Below are 20,523 nucleotides of genomic sequence, written 5' to 3' on the forward strand. Positions count from 1 at the left end.
CTTTCCTGTGAAAACAGACTGAGAGTGTTAGGGTTGCTCAACCTGCAGATGAGAAGGATGCAGGGAGACCTCATAGCACCTTCCAGTACCTGAAGGGGCTACAAAAAAGCTGAGGAGGGACTTTTTACAGTAGCATGTCATAAGAGGACAAGGGGTCATGGATTTAAACTGGCAGAGGGGAGATTTAGGTTAGACATTAGGAAGAAATTCTTTCCTGAGAAGCTGGTGAGACACTGGAACAGGTTTCCCAAGGAAGTTGTGGAAGCCCCATTCATGGAAGTCTTCAAGGCCAGTTTAGATGGGGCTTTGAGCAACCTGATCTAATGGGAGCTATCACTGCCCATGGCATGGGGGTGGGAATTAGATGATCTCAAAAGTCCATCCAACTCACACCATTCTATATAGGATTGTGCAATCTCTTTGGTTTTGTCTTTCCTTTTTTTTAGAATTGGCTTTTAGTTCACTAGAGGTACATATAAGGGAGCAGAGGAATCTTGAGGAGCTCACACAAATGTATCACAGAGTGAAAGTACAAGAGGGGTGAACATTTCCTTGGTTGTGCTCTGCACTAGATGAGTTGCTGAAGTAGTGAGAGACTCTTGATTTGGAATAATGGGTGATCTGCATGTGTTTAACTCCAGGAGAAAATTCTTCTCTTCAGTATTTCAGGTTGCTTTTAAATTTTTTTGTATTATGTCATTTTGATTACTTTGTCACAATTGTAAACAAAACTGGAATGAACTGTTTGTGTTCACTAGCAAACCAGACAAATATTCTTTATAAAATACAATATTTTAAAGCCTTTTAATGCTTTTATTGCAGTTACATCATCTGTATAAAATACACTTGTTTTTATACGTTATTTTTACAGTGACTCAGAGGAAAACACATTTCTAGATTTACATCTGGTTAATAGCTTGTCTTCTCACAAATATTTGCAAATAACATGTTGCATCCTGATTTGTACACTGAAATGAAAGAGACAACTAAAACTGCCACCAGTCTTCCAATTTGCAGTTAAATTCCCCAGCGCTCTAGACTGATCCTGTAAAATGTAGTTTGGCAGAGGGCTGCTGCATGGGGACAATATTCTAGTGGTGCTCTCTTTCTCTTTAGCTTAATACTTTGAACACGTATTTCTTCAGTGAAACATCAATGTGCACCATCTGCAGGGCAAATTCTCTTTTTTTTTATTATTAATGGCTTGATGATGTACTTTGGGTTGATAATAGCATCACTATGCTGCAGTGTAGTAAAATAGGGACCATGAAGATGATCAGAGGGCTGGAGCATAAAGGGCTGGATCACCTTTCCTGTGAAAACAGACTGAGAGTGTTAGGGTTGCTCAACCTGCAGATGAGAAGGATGCAGGGAGACCTCATAGCACCTTCCAGTACCTGAAGGGGCTACAAAAAAGCTGAGGAGGGACTTTTTACAGTAGCATGTCATAAGAGGACAAGGGGTCATGGATTTAAACTGGCAGAGGGGAGATTTAGGTTAGACATTAGGAAGAAATTCTTTCCTGAGAAGCTGGTGAGACACTGGAACAGGTTTCCCAAGGAAGTTGTGGAAGCCCCATTCATGGAAGTCTTCAAGGCCAGTTTAGATGGGGCTTTGAGCAACCTGATCTAATGGGAGCTATCACTGCCCATGGCATGGGGGTGGGAATTAGATGATCTCAAAAGTCCATCCAACTCACACCATTCTATATAGGATTGTGCAATCTCTTTGGTTTTGTCTTTCCTTTTTTTTAGAATTGGCTTTTAGTTCACTAGAGGTACATATAAGGGAGCAGAGGAATCTTGAGGAGCTCACACAAATGTATCACAGAGTGAAAGTACAAGAGGGGTGAACATTTCCTTGGTTGTGCTCTGCACTAGATGAGTTGCTGAAGTAGTGAGAGACTCTTGATTTGGAATAATGGGTGATCTGCATGTGTTTAACTCCAGGAGAAAATTCTTCTCTTCAGTATTTCAGGTTGCTTTTAAATTTTTTTGTATTATGTCATTTTGATTACTTTGTCACAATTGTAAACAAAACTGGAATGAACTGTTTGTGTTCACTAGCAAACCAGACAAATATTCTTTATAAAATACAATATTTTAAAGCCTTTTAATGCTTTTATTGCAGTTACATCATCTGTATAAAATACACTTGTTTTTATACGTTATTTTTACAGTGACTCAGAGGAAAACACATTTCTAGATTTACATCTGGTTAATAGCTTGTCTTCTCACAAATATTTGCAAATAACATGTTGCATCCTGATTTGTACACTGAAATGAAAGAGACAACTAAAACTGCCACCAGTCTTCCAATTTGCAGTTAAATTCCCCAGCGCTCTAGACTGATGTGCAGATGTTTTTAAGGCATTTTTGTTTTAATGCTGCAAGAACACAAGAAAACTCTTGTCAGAAGAGGTTATGCAAGGAAAATATTTACAAGATATCTAAAGGTTAAATAATTTATTTATTTATTTAAATCCTTTTGAAAAATCACTTATCAGATAAAATAGCTATGTGATGAAAGACAGCAAATGCTTCGGATGTCTCAAATATTTGTTATGCCTATGTATAAGGTTTGAAGACATATGAAGAGAAAATATACTTACTGTGGGAGTAAGCAACTCTCTTGGCTTTTTCACACACATAATTTGCATTTTTCAAGAACCAGGAATAGTATTCAACACAGTACCTAAAGGTGCAGTTAAAGTTAGGAGAGCAATAACTTGTGGTCTTTCATAAGCCCAGCTGTATGCATGTCATGCTTAAAATACTGAATATGGAAATAAATTATAGATTCTGACTTCAATGATGTCATTAAAGATTTGGAAAAATTCAACTGAGCTTTATTCACTTAGTTTGAACACTGGAAGCTGGATGAGGTATTGATTGGTGCACTGGAAACCCATTTGGGTCTCAGCCAGTAGCCACAGCCTCTCAAAAATAAGTCTTGGTGAATATAAAATTGTCATCTAAAAAAGCCCAATGGTGAATTTTAAGCAGAGAGAGACGGAAACTAGTGGCAGCTTTTACCTCATGGCTTCCTTTCGGGAATATCTCCTCCCACCAACACAGAGGCACAGCTGAAAAAACCTACACAGCTCCATCACACAGGGGTTGATCTTTTGCACTATCAGGGTGACAGGTGGAGAGGTCACATGGGACTCTTGGAGGAATGCCTGAGGACACCCTAGGAGAAAAAACAACTGTGGAGTAGTTCACATACTTGTTCCATTACATTTCTTGCAATGCCTTATCTGGGCTACGAGAAACATGCAGATCAATAAGATCATGTAAGTATCTGAAGATCAAATCTGCATGAGACAGCTGTAAAGAAAACAACATGCAGCCTGGTAGCTGCTTGAGTGTAGAGTGGGCAGTGGGACTTGATGATCTTGAAGGTCTTTTCCAATCTTGATGATGCCTATATGATTCTATGAAATCATAAATATTCTGTTCAATGTCTTATTATTCATGGTTACTGGTTAGCTACTTAAAACCATATTGCTTTTATTTGACACAAATGTAAGGAACAATTGTAAAGATGTAATTTATTTATTGTTACCAGTTTAGGTGGAGATTCAGTTACCACTGAAGCATTAATTTTCCACAGTGCAGAACAGCAAGACAAAGAGCAGCGCTGTACACTGATGGTATTTGATATTTTCAATATGCATATACTACTTCAATGAAAAAATTCACTTCCAGTTCCACATGCTTCCCTATACACACCCTCTAAATATGAATCCTGGATTAATATGGCTGAGCTAATAAACACTCTCACTGTTGTCTCCATTACTTTTTTTAAGCCTCACTAACAAAATAAACATGATCTATGTGGAGGTTATGGCTTTCTCTCTGTCCATCTCTCCATCTGTCTCCTTCTTCCTCCTAGTGACTTGAATAACCAGCTAACTTATAGAATCATAGAATAATAGAATCATTAAAGTTGGAAGGGACCTGAAAGATCATCAAGTTCCAACCCCCCTGCCATGAGCAGGGAACCCCACCACTAGATCAGGTTGCACAAAACCTCATTCAACCTGGCCTTAAAAACCTCCAGGGATGGGGCATCAGCAACCTCCCTGGGCAACCCATTCCAGTTCCTTACCACCCTTATAGGGAAGAATTTCTTCCTAATATCTAACCTAAATCTCCCCTCTCTCAGTTTAAAACCATTACCCCTTGTCCTATCACCATCTTCTCTGGTGAAAAGTCCCTCCCCAGCTTTCCTGTAGCCCCTTTCAAGTACTGGAAGGTGCTATAAGGTCTTCCTGGAGCCTTCTCTTCTCTAGGCTGAACAGCCCCAACTCTCTCAGCCTGTCTTCATAGCAGAGCTGATCCAGGGCTTTGATCATCTTGGTGGCCCTTCTGTGGACCCTCTCCAACAGGTCTATATTCCCAGTTTTTAGGAATATTTTAAGATCCTCTGGATAAATGTCTTCCTACAGCTTTCATAAAAACTGACAAGTAGCTGGAGAAGAAAAGGTCAATTTTTGCCTGCACTGAGAGGAAGATAGAAATAACTTCTCCATTTTATTATTTGTTTACCAGGTGACAAATTGTTAAACAGTGTTTTTCTCCTTCAAGTGACCACCATTATATTATTTGAGCTTAAGAAAAAGCAGAGAGGTTGTGTACCTGGGGATGAAGCCCTCTTCCCTTCTCTTGAGCCAACTAAAAGGAAAATATCTAGTTTACTCTATTCATTGAATCTCCTGCCTTCAGCAGCAAGATGTAAACATTTACACACCAAACATTTCATCCCCAACAGCAGATGCAGCTGTGTCAGAAAATGTAATACTACAGAATAGGAGGTGGCAGCTTATAACAAAATCCTCAGTGTCAAATACAATCTCTCTTCTGACTCCCTTTCTGTTATAAAAAAGAGAAAAGAAAGTAAGGTGAAAATTGGAGAAATTGAGAAAAGGTGAGGCAAAATTGAAGCTGTTTTCAGGACTTTTCACCATATTAAGTGAAAAATCTAACATTTGCCATAGTCTTTTTTTTCTCCAAACCTGTCACACATCACCTTGCACCTTGGCTAACAAGTGTGTTAAAATGGGTCAGAATCCAAGGACTTGCTAGAAAAAAAATTGTATTATTTATAATATGCGAGAAGGCTATGAGAGCATGGCTGAAATAGGTGTGTAACTACCTCTCCTTTGCATATATAATACCTTGGTCTGAAAAGGAGTTGCTGTGTATGAGGGCACATGTTGGGTGGCTACAGTGAAGCTGCCTCCCCTGTGAGGTGTCATATCAGACCCTGGGGAGCTACCAGCACACACACAGTGTGTGTGTACAACACCCCTTTCAAAGGGATGTCTCCCCTACACAAGCACTCCAAAAAACAAGGGACATCCCTGCAAACACCACACTGGGACTTTGAAGAGGTGATCAGGGACCAGGCTTCATGTTTTGCGTGAAGTGGGTGTTCCCCTCGCATGCACCCATCACGGTTGAAGAGCCCCTGTGTGGCTGTTGACTGGCTTTTCCATTTGTGTGACTGGCAGCAGGCTTTGGCCATGTGTAGATAAACTGCTTTACCTGCAGAGCATAATCCTCTTAGACAGAGTAATTGCATTTCCAGGCTCACATGTCTCACATGCTTTATAGCTCTGGGCCGTCTCATGTTATGTGATAGGAGAGGTTACGGAGGTGAAATTTGAACTAATGAAGTTCTGTTGAAATAAGCTTGAGTTGCCTAGTGCTGACAAGGAGTTTAATATAAAATGGCATTCATGGGCAGGAGGAAAATAAAGGCTCTGCCAACCTGAAAGAGATTGCTACAAAACTATTTATCTTCTGCCAGTGTTCGCCCAAGGCAGCCAGTCATGGAGGAGTAATGGGCAATGCCCAAACTCCTGAGCTCCTTTGAAAACCTGTCAGGTGTCAAAGGTGCTACACAAATATCAGGAATAATTAGTCAGGGATGGGCAAAAAGGACCACAGTTTCTCTTTATCTTAGCACCTTTGCATAAATGTCATTAGGCTTTGTACACTTAATAGCTTTTTCTACACCTTAATTTTTTTTTCCACTCAATGGCAATTAAAAGTTAATTATTTTTTGCTTTAACAAACACTTATTGTGTTAATCACTGAGCATCAGAGCATGAGGCAATGAGGTTTTAGCTTGAGTTATCCCTGAAAAGTAATGTTTGAGTTGCTGTGAATAATTAAACTTTGCTAAGGCTGCACTCCAAAGAATCTCTCTCTCCACTGAAGTGAATGCTCACTATCCTGCCAAGCAGGTGTGAAATGCTTTACTCAAGCCATGTGTGTTGCCAGCAGAAATTCTACTTTATCTAACAGTAAATTAAACAAATGCAATTTCTATTTGGATCCATCTGTGTGGGAAAAAGCTGTCAAGTACAAAGCTGAAAGTTAAACAAGCTGCTTTGGTTTTCATTTTTGACAATCATTTGATTTTAAATTAATACTGCATTTGCATAATAGTATATGTATTTAATGCTCTAATTCTTTTTCAATTAATGTTGTATTTAATTTTATTTGGATTGGATATTCACATAATGTTGAAATTAAAAAATTCAGTGCTTTATAGTAGTGCTTTCTATCTCTTATGTAATAATTTTTTTATGGTGGAATGTTTTGCACTTTTTAAATTAAATTCAGAAGTTCGTACAGATGTGGATTAAAAAAAAATATTAAAAATATTAAAAGTAGTAATTTATTTCAGAACTTTCTTTTCCAAGCATTTTCTTTCCTAAGAAATGGAATCAGTCAAAAGAGGCCAGAAAATACAGGAACCACAGCTCCCTGTGCAGAGCTTTGCTCTTGGTGATTTGAAATTACCATGTTACTCTCACGGGCAGGTAAGTGACAAATCCTTGCTGCAGAAAACAGACTTTTCCATTATTAACTCAATATCACATCTCTCTGACACTGAGATTAAATTTTGCTGCCAGTGAAAAGTCATGTTAGGGCTACTGTGAGGAATCCTCCCTGTGTGCTCTCATGCACATTTGCCTATTTTATTAGATGGGATCCATTTCTGTGATTTAAGAAAAGACTTCTTGGAATAATGTCTCAGGCTTCAGAGCACTGTGGTGGTTCTTCTTTTCTTTGTGATTCGACTGTTAGATTTATTTCCCCTAATGCATGATTGATATAAGTAGGTAGACAGCTTCTGCCATCATGGCTTTTAATAGAGAGGCATTTAGTGACCTTCTATTTTCTGATCTCATTGAAATCCATGTTTCCAAGCCATTTCAAATGGGCTGGTTCCTAGTCCTAATTTCTCCCAGATCTGTAGTGTTCCCCACCAGAGAGCAACTAGCACATGAAGAAACTCTGGACTGTGCACACCATGAGTCCAGTCACACACTCCAGTTGACTGGTTGCTATTTAATCCTCAATTTGCACTGACCCAAAGCAAGCAAGACATGCAGAGAACTTTGGTTTAATGAAGAATTTTTTGATGTATGACAATTAGCATAGCATAGTCCTTTGTTTCCAATCAAGGTAAGAAGACCTAGTTAATCTTAAATTCTTCTCTTCACACCATCAAAAGTATCAAGAAGTCAGACTGGATTAATGTGATATGACGTGAGGAAAAACTACTGTGAGGGTGACAGAGCACTGGAACAGGCTGCCCAGAGAGGTTATGGAGTCTCCTTCTCTGGAGACTTCCAAGACCCTTCTGGGTGTGTTTCTGTGTGCTCTACCCTAAGTGTTCCTAGGGATTTCCAAAATTCCCTCCAGCAGTCCTCATCACTCAGCCAGACTCATTCCCTCTCTTCTGTGGTAGCAGCAGAGTCAACTTCAACAGGGCAACCATGAACAGCCTCTTCCCAGAGCATCCCATGAGCCGCTATCTCCATCACAGCTCTCAGCAGTCACACTATCAAAATGCTGCTCTAATGCCAGGAGACCCTGGAACTGATCCATCTGCTGATTTGGAAAACTGGGGACCATTTTTTTCCTTTTGAGTTTTGAGCTGAGCACAGTCATTGCCCCAGTTTCATGTCCTAGAGGTGTTTTCACACCAACCTCAGTGGTAGATACCAAATTTCTCTTCTCTTCTCTCCCTAGAATGATTATGCTGCACTGACCAGCTGATATTCACAATCAGATGTCTACAGGATGGGGTGCATTTTACCTAGTTTTAGATGTCCTAGTTTTAGATTTCCCTAGAGCTGAACTAGTCATCTGCAGTCACCAGGACTTGGATTTGTGGCAGGGATTTATTCCCTTTGTGCTGCTGAGCTCTGCTCTTGTTTTGCACATCTGGGTGTTGGTAACCTGGACTCAGATACACACATGCTCAGCATTCTAAGAAGGTGCTTCCAGAGTTTAGACTCCCCTTCTAACATTGAATTAAGTCCATTTTTTCAAAGCATTTAATCTCTGACTAATACTGACATGTAAATAGAATTTCATTGCCAAGATGAATGTCTGATACTTACAAGTGGAGTGACACCACCATATATTTGCTATGCTGAGCTCTTGAGTTCTAACCCTTTGTTTTAGTGTTTATAAGGAAGAATTGATCTTTCCTGAAAACCTGGTTGATACTGATCCTTCTTTATCCTAGAAAGAAGTTTGTAGTATTTAAAATTCAGGGCAATTCTGTAGGCTTCATGGGACATGGATTGATGTAACAATTTTATTTCTACAAATATGGAGATTTAAAGCATGATTCATTCCTCTGGAATAAATGGATGTTATTATTCTCCAGAAGCCAATCCATGTGAAAATTGACACACGGAGTACATATGTTTGTTCTATCATCATAGCAGAATTTATGTTTTGAATGTGTGATTGTGTCTGGTTCACAAAAAAATATGGTAGCAGTCCCTTAGACATTTTGGGTGTTTAACATACACGAGATATCATGTAAATTAGACATGTCTGTTGTTTAGGCTTGGCAAAATTTGCATAGTCACATAATTCCAAGCATACTACTGTTTTTTGTTGTATGACTTGCAGCTACTTACTGGTAGCTGAGTAAAGTTTCAATGTGGCCCCAGGCCTGTAGGGTGGTGTGGGCAGCACTGAAGAAGGCAAATCTGAAGGAAAGAAAAGAATACAAGTTGCCTTGATATAATGGGGAAAAAGAGCTGAGCTCACAGATAACTAATAAACACTTACATTGTCATTGATGTATAAATATATTCAAAGTCACATTACTATAGCCAGTTCTCACTATTGTGTCCAGTTCTGGAGCCCACAACACAAGAAGGACATGGAGAAGGTCCAGAGGAGGGCCACAAAGATGATCAGAGGGCTAGAGCACCTCTGCTATGAGGACAGGCTGAAAGAGTTGGGGCTGTTCAGCCTGGAGAAGAGAAGGTCTCCAGGGAGACCTCATAGCACCTTCCAGTACCTGAGGGGGGTACAGGAAAGCTGGGGAGGGGCTTTTTAAAAAGGTGTGTAGTGATAGGACAAGGGGTAATGCTTTTAAACTGCAAGAGGTGAGATTTAGGTTAGACCTTAAGAAGAAATTCTTTAGTGTGAGGGTGGTGAGGCACTGGGTCAGGTTACCCAGGGATGTTGTGGAAGTCCTCTCTCTGGAAATGTTCAAGACCAGGTCAGATGGGACTTTGAGCAACCTGGTCTAGTGGGAGGTGTCCCTGCCTATGCAGGGGAGTGGGAACTAGGTGATCTTTAAGGTTTCTTAGAACCCAAACCATTCTCTGATTCCAGGGTTCTATGATGTTATTTTCTATTTCATATCTGTACCAAATGACAGACCAATCTCACCTGTCTCTGTTTGCATCAGTTTCCTGGTTTCTTGAGGAGACACTGTCTGCATCCAAATTGCAGACATGTCACCTATGGGAACAGAAAGACACATGCTTCATGTAATTCAGAATAACTGTTATTTATGTTTACCAAGAAGCACTGCTATTTATAAGACAGCTCAGTAGTCAGGGTCCCTCACCCATTGCTCCCACTAGCATATAAAAATGTCATGATGGAAAAAGAAGGACAAAAGCTGTACTTGCTAGACCTTGAAAAGTCTATGGGCTAGGGAAAGGAAGGACTTCAAGAATGTATGTTTAGTGGAGACCAAGAGAAGCAGCTCTACTCATCTAATTTGGAGCAAAATGTGAGTGAAGACCTGGGTGTCAGAGGTTTCTGTGAGGAGCAAAACCTACTTTTTGCCCAAAGGGTAAAAACAAGAGATGTACCCTCTAAATTATTTTAACACTTCTACAATAAAAAAAATTTAAAAATAAATTGACAAGCCAGTGGCCCAGAGTGGGTCTCCCTGAAGGGCTTCCCAAGCTCAGCCTTAGAGATGTGGTTTCAGCTTTTGGCCAAACCCCAGCAGACAAAGAGGGTGCCAGTTCTCCACACCTGGGCTGGGCTGCAGGGCTGGCAGTGGGGCCCGGCTCCCCCCAGCACTTGGAGGGGCTCCAGTTGTCCCTCGTGGTCTGGAAACATCCACATTGGGTGATGGAAACCTTGATCCTTTCACCCCAACCGTCTTTGGCCATGGTGGGAAAGTCATGGTGGGGATTTCTGTCCTTTTCAGGGCAAGAGGGATCCTGGTAGCTGGAGAAGCAGGAGAGACAGAGACAGAGGGAGGACACCAGCAACTTGCTGCAGATACTGGTGCCCCACAATGGGGAACGATAATATCTAAAATACACCCAGAAAATCCCATCTATTCCTCAGTGCTCCCCCTGGTTGGTGAGCAGCCACCTCTCCATTTTAAATACAGCAGCACAGGAAGTACCAATAATGCTTCAAATTTTAATTGAGAACATTTTAACGTGTGAGTTTTTAAGAACAAAAAAAATGAAACTGAAACATTCCTGCCAAGTGGTGGGTTTTTTTCCTTCATGTAAATTATTTTTTATTTTCTAGAAGAAGATGAAAGCTCTTGTCTACACAAAGGGGAGCAGGCAGGTACTAGAGGACAGCTACTGGAATTTGGGAACTGATGACATTTCTGACAAGAGTGATACCTGGGGGGCGTGCAGAGATAATAAAGGTTGCTATGCTGTCGAGCAAAATAAAAGAGCTTATAAAAAGACAGTAGACTGCCTGGGAAAAACTTAGACATTTTGTTATATATATGAAACTGCAGTAATGAGGAGGTATGAAGTAAAAGTCTGAATTTCTTCGTCCTTCTGCTGTGCAAAAGCAAGTGTGAAGATTGTTTTTTCCATCATGTAGCCTTGAAGAAAGCTAAATGAATGGAAGCTTACAAAATGTTCAGGTGCTTAAAACTGAATGCCTTTTGTTTTTTTTTACTTCCCTACATCCTTAAGGAATTAGTTTCCTAATAAAATGCAAGAACAATTGTTTTTTTATAATAGTTTTTTTTTTTTTTTTTATTCTTTTTTTTTTTTTTTTTAAATTTGCCATCTATTTGGTGCATTACTGACCTGATCTGCTGCTGTTTAGGAGAAAATTTTATCTTACTTTATGATTGTTGTTCAGCATCACAGCTCTGCAACATGATCACTTAGCAAGGTGTTAATCAAGAAGAATGTAAATTTCCATCTGACAATACTTGCTCACTTTTGAATGTCCACAAGTGTTCTGCTGATGGATCCTCTGTTTGGTTTGAGTCTTCCTGTGATTTCATGAAACTTGAAAAAATGGAGTCTACATCTTTGAGGTAGGAGAAGGTAAAGTTAGTGTGCTCACCATCCATTGCATATGGTGTGATAAAAATAGGTTGCACTTACACTAATATAAAATAATGATCTATTTAATAATAAACAATAACAATACATAACTATGTACAAGTAATATTAAGAATAAAAAAATAATACTTTAACATTATTTTGACATGATGAGGATGGAGTATAAATTGCAAGCACTATCTTGACATGTTTCTCATTGTTGCTGCTGTTTCCCTTTGTTCCCCAGGATGTACTTACCCAAATCAGATATGTTACTGGAAAGTGTGTAATTAATAACAGGAGACTTCTCCAGTGTTTCCCAAAAGTCAGGTAGATTTCTCCCTGCAAATAGAAACACGTACAAATATCCAGAAATCCTTGATTCCAGTGTAAGTTGTCATTTGAAAATAGAGCAGTATCTTGGGGCTGAATGGTTTTGAGGTTTACCTGTCTGCCCTGTCATCACACAGATGTAGATACAATCTGAATCGTTGCTCTGACGCACTGAAAGGTAAAACAATGTAAACCAGATCATTGTTACGAGTTTTCATTATATGGTATTGTTTTAAACAGTTGAAGACACAAAATGGTCTGTGGCTGCTACCACTGGCGAAATATTTTCCTTCTGATCTGCTTTTTGGCAAAATCCTTGAACCAATACCAAATTTAAATGCTCATATTTCCAGGAATAATGTTTCCATCTAATTAAAATTCTAAATTATAAGCAATTTTACATGGAAAAAAAAAAGATTCCTTAGATAACATAGCCCATCACTATTCCTTGAGAGACATAATACCCCCCAAAATAAGTATTTAATAATAATATAATAAACTTTCAAACAAAATATAGTTGCTCATAGAAACATATATGTCTCTATATTACATATATACACATGATATATGTATTTTGTTCCCTTATGGAGACTGTTTACAAGAAATCCATGCTTTGCAAGAAATATGCTGCTGAATAAGAGAAACAGGCCTTTACTCACATTTCTATGCTTGTTTCCAGTGGAAATATAAATCAGACAAATAAGACAATGATAAATGTTAAAAGGAAATGCAAACCTGAGAGAATAGAAGTGGATTTGAAAATTTCAGTAAGATAACTGCTGGAGTTTCCAATAACATCAACAAGCAAAGCTGTAAAATCTAGATAACAAAACAGAAAATGTTCGTTTATTTCATCAGAGAATATAGTGATAGGACAAGGGGGAATGGTTTTAAACTGAGAGAAGGGAGATTTAGGTTAGATATTAGGAAGAAATTATTCACTGCAAGGGTGGTGAGGAATAGGAATGGGTTGCCCAGGGATGTTGTTGATGCCCCATCCCTGGAGGTTTTTAAGGCCAGGTTGGACCAGGTTTTGTGCTACCTGGTCTAGTAGAAGGGTTCCCTGCTCATGGCAGGGGGTTGAAACTTGATGATCTTTAAGGTCCTTTCCAAACTTAATGATTCTATGATTCTATTCTATTCTATGAAAACACATATTCTATCATCTATGCTAAGTAAAAAAACCCAACACTTTGATATGTGATCATATTTTGTATTAATGCTTGTGACAATGCTTAAAATATTTAAAATTCAAAAGATTTCTGTGGAATGGAAGTGGACTTAGGAAGTCATTGGAATGCCCTGCAGAACTGTATTTCAAATATGACATCCAAAATAGAACCAATATGCCTAAAAGCAAACTTATATGGAATTTGTCTGTTCAAGAGAACAATTTAAAGAAGATTCTACTTAGTCTGCTTAAATGTAAAGGAGACCCAAAGGCTGTAGACTTTGCATGTACTAAATGCTTGTCTGTCATGTAAGACCTCCCAGGAGACAGTTGGTGGTCTCCTTTGGGGTCTACTTCAGACATACCCATGATGTTGTTGTTTTCAGCTCAAAATCTTGCTAGTGGTGGTATGATGTCTCATAGCAGGTTCTAGTTGTAACAGATCAGTGTTCTCACTTAAGGAGTTACAGACATGAAACCTGTGTTGGGACCTCAGTTTTTACTGCATGGGAGGATGCTCTAATTACCACAATATTCTGGATTTGGGGAAGAAAGATTTAAGTTTCTCCACTAACCTCTAAAGCAGACCAGGTTGTTATACTCTAAGGCTCACGAGATATGTGAGTCCAGAAAAAAACATGAAAGCCATTGTGGCTCATGTGTGTGGTCTAATTCTGGTCCCTAGCTGCTGAGCTGCTCTTGATATCTTACAGTAACCAGCCAGAGAATCAGAGCACTCAGACCCATCCTGGAATGCTAAATACACTGAGATTAGGGATGTGAATGAGGATTAACCATGAAGGAATTGCCCAACAGCATTTTACATGCCATTAAACAGTCCTGTGGAGACATTCATCCTTGCTTTTCACTACTGTTGGGTTCATTGAAGTTACTGGACTGTCTTGGTGTAGAGTCCTGACATACACAGGAGATGCTAAGGTCATGTATCATATATTGCCAGGTTATCTCTCCTGCACTGCTCTTTGTACCCAGAGGAGGAAAGGAAGGTTTTTCCACTGGGGTCAACCATGCTGGTCACTGGACTGATGGCTCCAGCCCAGCCTGGATGGCTGGGTGCAGCCAAGTGTGACTGAGTTCATCAGGTCTCCCCAGGGTTCAGAGCAGCCAGTTGTGAGCAATGGCTGTTTTCCTCAGTACAGTGATGTTGCTCATAAGGATGAACCCTGAAGAATTTGGGCTGCAGCTTTAAGCTACAAAGGAAATCATTCATCTTAAGCATATGCAATTCCCAACCTCTCTTTTGTACCCACCTGTCAAGTCATTTGTCACATTGTTCACACAGTAGCAGTAATGCATAGGGAACTTGCCAGGGTCAACATTTTTTATGTTAGATACTGTAGGGAGAGACAGAGACAAATCAGGATCTGGATGCACAGGCTGTGTGAAAGAAAATGCTCCTGTGCAGAGTGAAGCACCGAGACACTCACTGTTATAGACGGTGACTGAGATTTTGTGGAAGGCAAACGAGCTGTAAGATGTGACACTCAGCAAGGAGAAGAGTTTTTTGGTACCTGCAGAAACACATGTCTGTGGTATTAGTGGTTGGAACAAATTATGAGAACAGCATGTTTGGACTCTGCTCCTTTCATTTCTAACAGACTCCTGAGGTGCTGATATTATACAGCTGCCTGAAACTCAATCCTTTCTCATTTCCACTGAAGGAAGGATCATTTGTATTAGTTATCTTTTTATTTATTTATTTTTAAATTTTAATTCAACCTACACTGGATAATAAAGTGCTTTCTAAAGTCATCCCACAAATAATTGCATATGTCTATATTTAAACACACACACAATCATATTTCTACATTCTTTGGGGCAGGCAGCTATCTGAATTATAAATGCACAAGGGTAACCTGCTCCTGGAATATATTCTGGAGGCAGACAGGGTGTAGTTATGGCTTCTCCTGTGAACAACATTAGCCCTTTATCTCACTGACCAGGTTGGCAGCCTGGCTGACATTCCCAGGACCTGGGCATTACCTCTGAGTGTCGTGTTCAACATGCTGTTCACCAGCTCTGTCAGGTTCAGAGAAGCCAAATCCACCGACTTTGCAGGCAGCTCTGAAAATAAAAAAGGGGGTCTCTGAGCAGCTGGATGCAAGAGGGCATTAGAAAATAGCTGTTAATCTCCTGCTTATGCAGGGCAAAAATCCTCCACAATGGGAAAACCAAAATGAGCAGATGAGGTACCAGGGTTCTCCCAAAAACCTGTCGTGAGAAAATAAGATAAACAAAAGAAGAGAGAGGATCCTGAAGAACAGCAAGATCAAACAGGCAGTGCAACGTTAGGTCACAATTCATGTCAAGCTCTATGTCATCTCTTCCCTTGACCTCACCCTTGAGCAGGTTGATAGGAAGCTGCAGCTTCCTGACCTGTTGGTGCCCTCTCCTGCTGGGCAAGGGGGTATTTTACTGCCAAAATTGCAGCAGCTCTGTCTGCAGATCATAAACAGAGGAGAAAGAGCCTAGGAAATGTTCCTCCTTCCCCAGGACTACATGGAACAGAGATGGAAATACTGATTTCATTTGGGTTTAGCTACCTTGATGGATATACTGATTCCACTGAATAAATCGACTGCCACTTTTTATTTCAGAGATGTTTTCCTTCTGTTGATGTAATTTGTTTTTCCCTAGTCAAAATCTCTGAAGTGGCTCTTCTACTTCCCTCCAACAAAGTCATGAAGATGCAGAGCTCTGTGTGTGTGAGTGAGGAGGAAGGTCTGTATGTGTATGACAGAGAGAGAAAAAACAGAGCAGGATGGAAAAAGAAGCACAGAAAGCCAAGATGAGAGCAAAATTGAATTTGGAGAGAAATATAATTTTCCAATGACATCAATGTAATTTTAAACCAATTTTAAACAGCACCCCAGGCTGGAAGCAAGATATGTCCACAGTGTAGGGGAGAGAAAGAGGAAAACAGAAGGGAATGGAGAGCTGGGAAGAGAGAAAGGGGACAACCCCCTCCCCCAATCAACATAGTTTTATATTCCTAGAAGGACGGAGGGTATACTGGCCAGGGACCTGGATAAGCCCCTTGCAGGGTGAGGAGCCCTTGCTGGTGGGTTGGAGCTCACAGACTCTGCAGGAGAAGGGCCCATCTGCCACCATCTCTGTGTCCAGCACAGTGGCTTCCACTCCCATTAACACCCACAGAGGGTCTCCTGAAGTGCTGTGTCTCACCTGCAGTAGCCAGCACTGCCAGTTGCTTCTCTTTCTTCTGTTCTCTTCTCAAGCTTGAACCTGTGAAGTGAAGCAAGAGACTGAGAAACAGTTTTCCCTGTTGAGCTACCACACAGCTCTCTGTTGAAATCTCTGCCTGGGTTACTTTGCTGGTCTCATCTCTCTAGTTTGGAAACCTATGGACACTGGCACTGCAAAGCCAGCCACTAGGCGTCCACAAGAGTAGCCTGATCAAGTGGCTAAGAACAAGGAAGTCCTGAAGGACTTGCCAGGTTCTTCAGCTGCCAGCAAAAGAAAGAAAACAGATTAAATATCAGAGCTTTACCACTTCACTCAAGCATCAAAAGACAAAACAAAATTGTTGTAAACTGCTGTAGGGGTCTGCACTAGGTTTGCACACATCATTGTTTGCAAGGCACATAGTGTAAAAAGGCCAAACCTAAACAAACCTCCCCAGCCTGGCTGCATGTTTGCTATTCAGAACACTAATTCAAATTAGTACTGTTTGCAAGAGCTGTGCTGTGGGAGTAATGAACTGGAGTAGAGCTCAGGAGATTGCACCTGCTCCCTGGGATTCTCTCAGTGACAAAAAAGGGCAAGGTTCAGAGTGGTGACTTAGATATTAGAGAACAAGTTCAAGTGCGGGAACTTGGTTGCTTAGGCTCCCTACCTGTGGAGACCTGAGTACCTCCAAGGGGTAATCCACAAGGTTCCCCAAAACATAGAACAACAGAATCATTTAGGTTGGAAAAAACCTTGAAGGTCATTGAGTCCAACAGTTAACCCAGCTCTGGCAAGTCTACCAGTAGAACATGGCCCCAGCCACCACATCTACATTTCTTTTAAATACCTCTGGGGATGGTCACTCCACCACTTCCCTGGGCAGCCTGTTCCAATGCCTGACAACCCTTACAATGAAGAATTTTTTCCTAATACCCTACCTATACCTCCCCTGGCACAACTTGAGGCTGTTTCCTCTTGTCCAATCACTTGTTACTTGGGAGAAGAGACCGACAACCCCCTTTTGCTACCGTATCTTTTTGGGTAGTTGTAGAGAGCAATAAGGTCTCCCCTCAACCTCCTTTTCTCCAGGATAAATCCCTGTTCCCTCAGACTCTCCTCACAGGACTTGTTTTCTAGACCCAACACCATCTTCTTTGCCTTTCATTGTTGAGCCAGTGCTAGCAAATGCTGAAGGCCTCTCTGAAGCTTCTCAGAAGTCCTTTCCTGGTAGCTGATGGCAAGCAGCACTCACTTTAGTGGCAGTGATGTCCTTCTCTGAATTATAACATGATGGGCAGAGCTCTCACCAGGGAGCAGGGAACCTAGGTTCAGCCTCCTCTTCCCCAAGAGGAAAACTATAGGACTGAAGCAACAGAAGAAAGAGGAGGTGTGACTTCATGATGTGGCTGCTTGTTCCTAAACTAGTGAAACCAGTGTGTTTCTCCCTCTTTGTAGAAAAGTATGTGTCTTGTACAGAAGACAACCCAAGACACATTTCTATCTTTCCACATAAAGAGAAATATCCTATGAACAAGCCATTGTACAAGGTCTGTAAATTGTGGCTTCTCACGTTTCTCGTCAGCTCTCACTTAGTATGAGTTAAATTTGGACCAACAATCTAGGAGGTAAGAACTCTTCTAACCCTTCTCTCTCTTTCCATATAAACCCTTTTGACTCCAGATTCATGGCATGTTACCATCCAATCTGTCCTGCTGCACAGCACCAGCCCTTAAGCTCCAGGCCATCAGCCTTGTTGCCTCAGGGTGAAAGAAACAAGCCCGACGCAAATATGGGAATGGGGCTATAGGAGCAATCGGGAAAGAGACACTTGGGTTATTGCTTGGAGAGCACCAAATCATTGTCCTTACCTGTGTTGCAAACCAGAAAGAGACACAGAAATCCCAGGCTCAACTTTGCTGGCACATGCCAGCAGAACCACTGCATTGTGGACTCCAACTTCCAGCAGTTTGGACTGTTCTAGGAGAAAGAAACATTGTTTTGGTTGTGTCCAAGTTTTTGGTATTGTGTGATTTTGTCCCATGTTGTTCCAGAATGATGAGACCATGGAAAAAAGACTGGTAACTTAAATGTCTTCTTCTCTGGCAGGACAACCTGTGCCCAAAATGACAATGACAAATCAGGTTCCTGAGCCTTTTCTGTTGAAACGAGGTAAAATGTACTTGTGTTCCACTTCAGGCCAGATATCAACTGAGCTCCTGTTCTTCAGCAATGTTGCTTGCCTGGTCATCCTTAGTCTTGTATTTCTAAATTATTGTCACCAGGATGTGTCCTGTGCTGCCTTGCCTAGTTGCCTGGGAGGGATTAAGGATGCTCTGCCTTTCAGACTGAGCTGCTCTCCAGGTTTCAAAGATTCAGAAGTGGTTAGAAAAACAGAAGAAAAGTCCTCACTTCTATACGTTTCCCCTGTTTTTGTAATACCAGAACATGCCAAATAGCTCTGTAGTTGGCTGAAAATGAGGGAGATTATAAAAATTAGCCAAAAAAAAAGTCCAATTTTTTTTTCATATCCTCTCACAGTAGCTAATCTTGTAAGTAAGCAGCAAAGCATTATTTTGAAGATAATACTGATTGGTTAATAAACTACAATACTCACATTTAAATTTTTTCTCATATTTAACTCATTAGAAAATAAAAACATTCTGCAAATGTCTAATTTGTACTTAGTTTTAAAGACACTCTCCCTTATGATGATGAAATGATACCAGGCTTTTCTGTGTTTGAAATGTCTGGTTTTGCTCATCCGCTGTGTCAAAAAAAATTAGGTGCCAGTTCTGCTAACTCAAAAAAGGCTCTGAGAAGCTTTCTAGGTAGTTCAGCCCATTGATTCAGTCCATCTGCCTCATCCTTTTTACTAATCTTCCAGTCTTTATTCTTCCAAGGCTTCTGCACAGCATGTACAGGAGAGCAGGGCTGAGGCAGAGAGAAAGCCATGGCCAAATCCTGCTCCCCAGATTTCATACTCCATCATCTTTCTGTGAGCTGGACTAATTATGCCTGGACAGAGTCCAGTGTCCTGTGGACCTGTCTAGCATCAAGATATCCCAGGCTTAGTTCATTGGGATCTGACCAACAACTAAGCCACAGATCATGAATGTATTGCTAACATGAGAATCTCAGGATGGGTTGGGTGTTTGACTGAGTTCAGTGATGGGGTGATTTGCTGCTTGTTTTTTTTTCAGTTGAACCTCATATGTTTCTGGACCACAGACCTCTCCCTGAGCAAGTTCTTCCTGACTTATAGGCTGTACACAGGGTGTGATCAGGCTGCACAGCCAGTGCTGTCTTTGACCCACAGGACATCAACAGGAAATATGGTCAAAAGCAGCACTGCCACCATGTCATCCCTGCAGCATAAGGCCAGTCTTGGCTGAAGGGTCTCTGCTGCAAAAGACCTCAAATATCTACACTTTATGAGGATTGTGGAGCCCTCAAGATTGAGAGACTCAGACCTAGGAGATGGGAGGAAAAGACATCCTCTGACCCACTTTTGGTCTGTCCCTAAACATTGATGATCAGTGCTCTTGCCAGAGCGGGGAGACTTGATTTCCACCATATGCTTTGAAGAACATGGGCTCTCCTAGGACATCAGTGAATCACACTTGGACTAACACAGAAACCCTTGGTAACAGAATTTCACAGGCTGTTGTGTAAGCTGTTCTATAAAGGTTCACAAGCAAAAGGGTTGATGGCTTGCAAACCATTTCCTATCAGTGATTTAAATTCATTACTGACTTATTTAAATTGGCAGGATGAGGAAAATAATCTGACAGAGGACTCAGTGCAGTAGGATAGGGCAGGGGCTAGAGAGAGTATGGTCCCAAGGGGCAGAAAATAGGCAAGATGGACATATGAAAGATCATATAAACTACAGTATTACCTAGAAATGTTGGACCAGATGATCCTTGAGGTCCCTTCTAACCTGGTATTCTATAATTCTAGGATTCTAACTGTCCTACCAAAAGACCTTAAGACAGATAGACTGAAGAAAAAAATGAGTTGTAAAAGCAGAAACAAAATTGAGAGTGAGATAAATAGTTGTGCCTGGAAACACCCTGTGCATATTGGAGATGCTTTCTTGCTCACCTGAATTTGGAGCTCCCTGCTGTCCTCCCCACTGAGCTGCTCCCCCATACTAGCCACCACACATAATGTTCTCTGCATACACAAATGTTTTGCAGCAGGA

The 20,523-nt window shown here is 40.8% G+C and overlaps 1 protein-coding gene across 1 annotated transcript; it reads right to left on the minus strand.

Moving 5' to 3' along the window:
• Window positions 1-2,342: 2,342 nt before the first annotated feature.
• HHLA1 (HERV-H LTR-associating 1) lies at window positions 2,343-20,471 on the minus strand. Its single transcript, XM_010002282.1, has 14 exons — window positions 20,424-20,471; window positions 18,188-18,296; window positions 16,317-16,376; window positions 15,117-15,197; window positions 14,561-14,644; window positions 14,384-14,467; window positions 12,677-12,760; window positions 12,056-12,112; window positions 11,867-11,950; window positions 9,729-9,800; window positions 8,963-9,034; window positions 3,036-3,192; window positions 2,612-2,694; window positions 2,343-2,386 (listed from the first exon to the last, which is right to left on the minus strand). Exons 1-14 carry the CDS (start codon window positions 20,469-20,471, stop codon window positions 2,343-2,345), a joined length of 1,119 nt encoding a protein of 372 aa, XP_010000584.1.
• Between the last annotated feature and the right edge of the window lie 52 nt (window positions 20,472-20,523).

The sequence above is a fragment of the Chaetura pelagica genome, unplaced genomic scaffold, assembly GCF_000747805.2.
Source record: "Chaetura pelagica isolate M959 unplaced genomic scaffold, ChaPel_1.0 scaffold27, whole genome shotgun sequence".
Lineage (NCBI taxonomy): Eukaryota > Metazoa > Chordata > Aves > Apodiformes > Apodidae > Chaetura > Chaetura pelagica.

Bases quoted from the DNA above. Each gene is read 5' to 3' on its own strand.
- HHLA1 (XM_010002282.1), bottom strand. From the start codon at position 20,471: ATGGGGGAGCAGCTCAGTGGGGAGGACAGCAGGGAGCTCCAAATTCAG. The intron at 15,198-16,316 runs GTGAGACACAGC...TTTTATTTTCAG, and splicing joins GGCAGTGCTGGCTACTGCAG to AGCTGCCTGCAAAGTCGGTG. The intron at 14,468-14,560 runs GTGAGTGTCTCG...CTCTCCCTACAG, and splicing joins CTCAGTCACCGTCTATAACA to TATCTAACATAAAAAATGTT.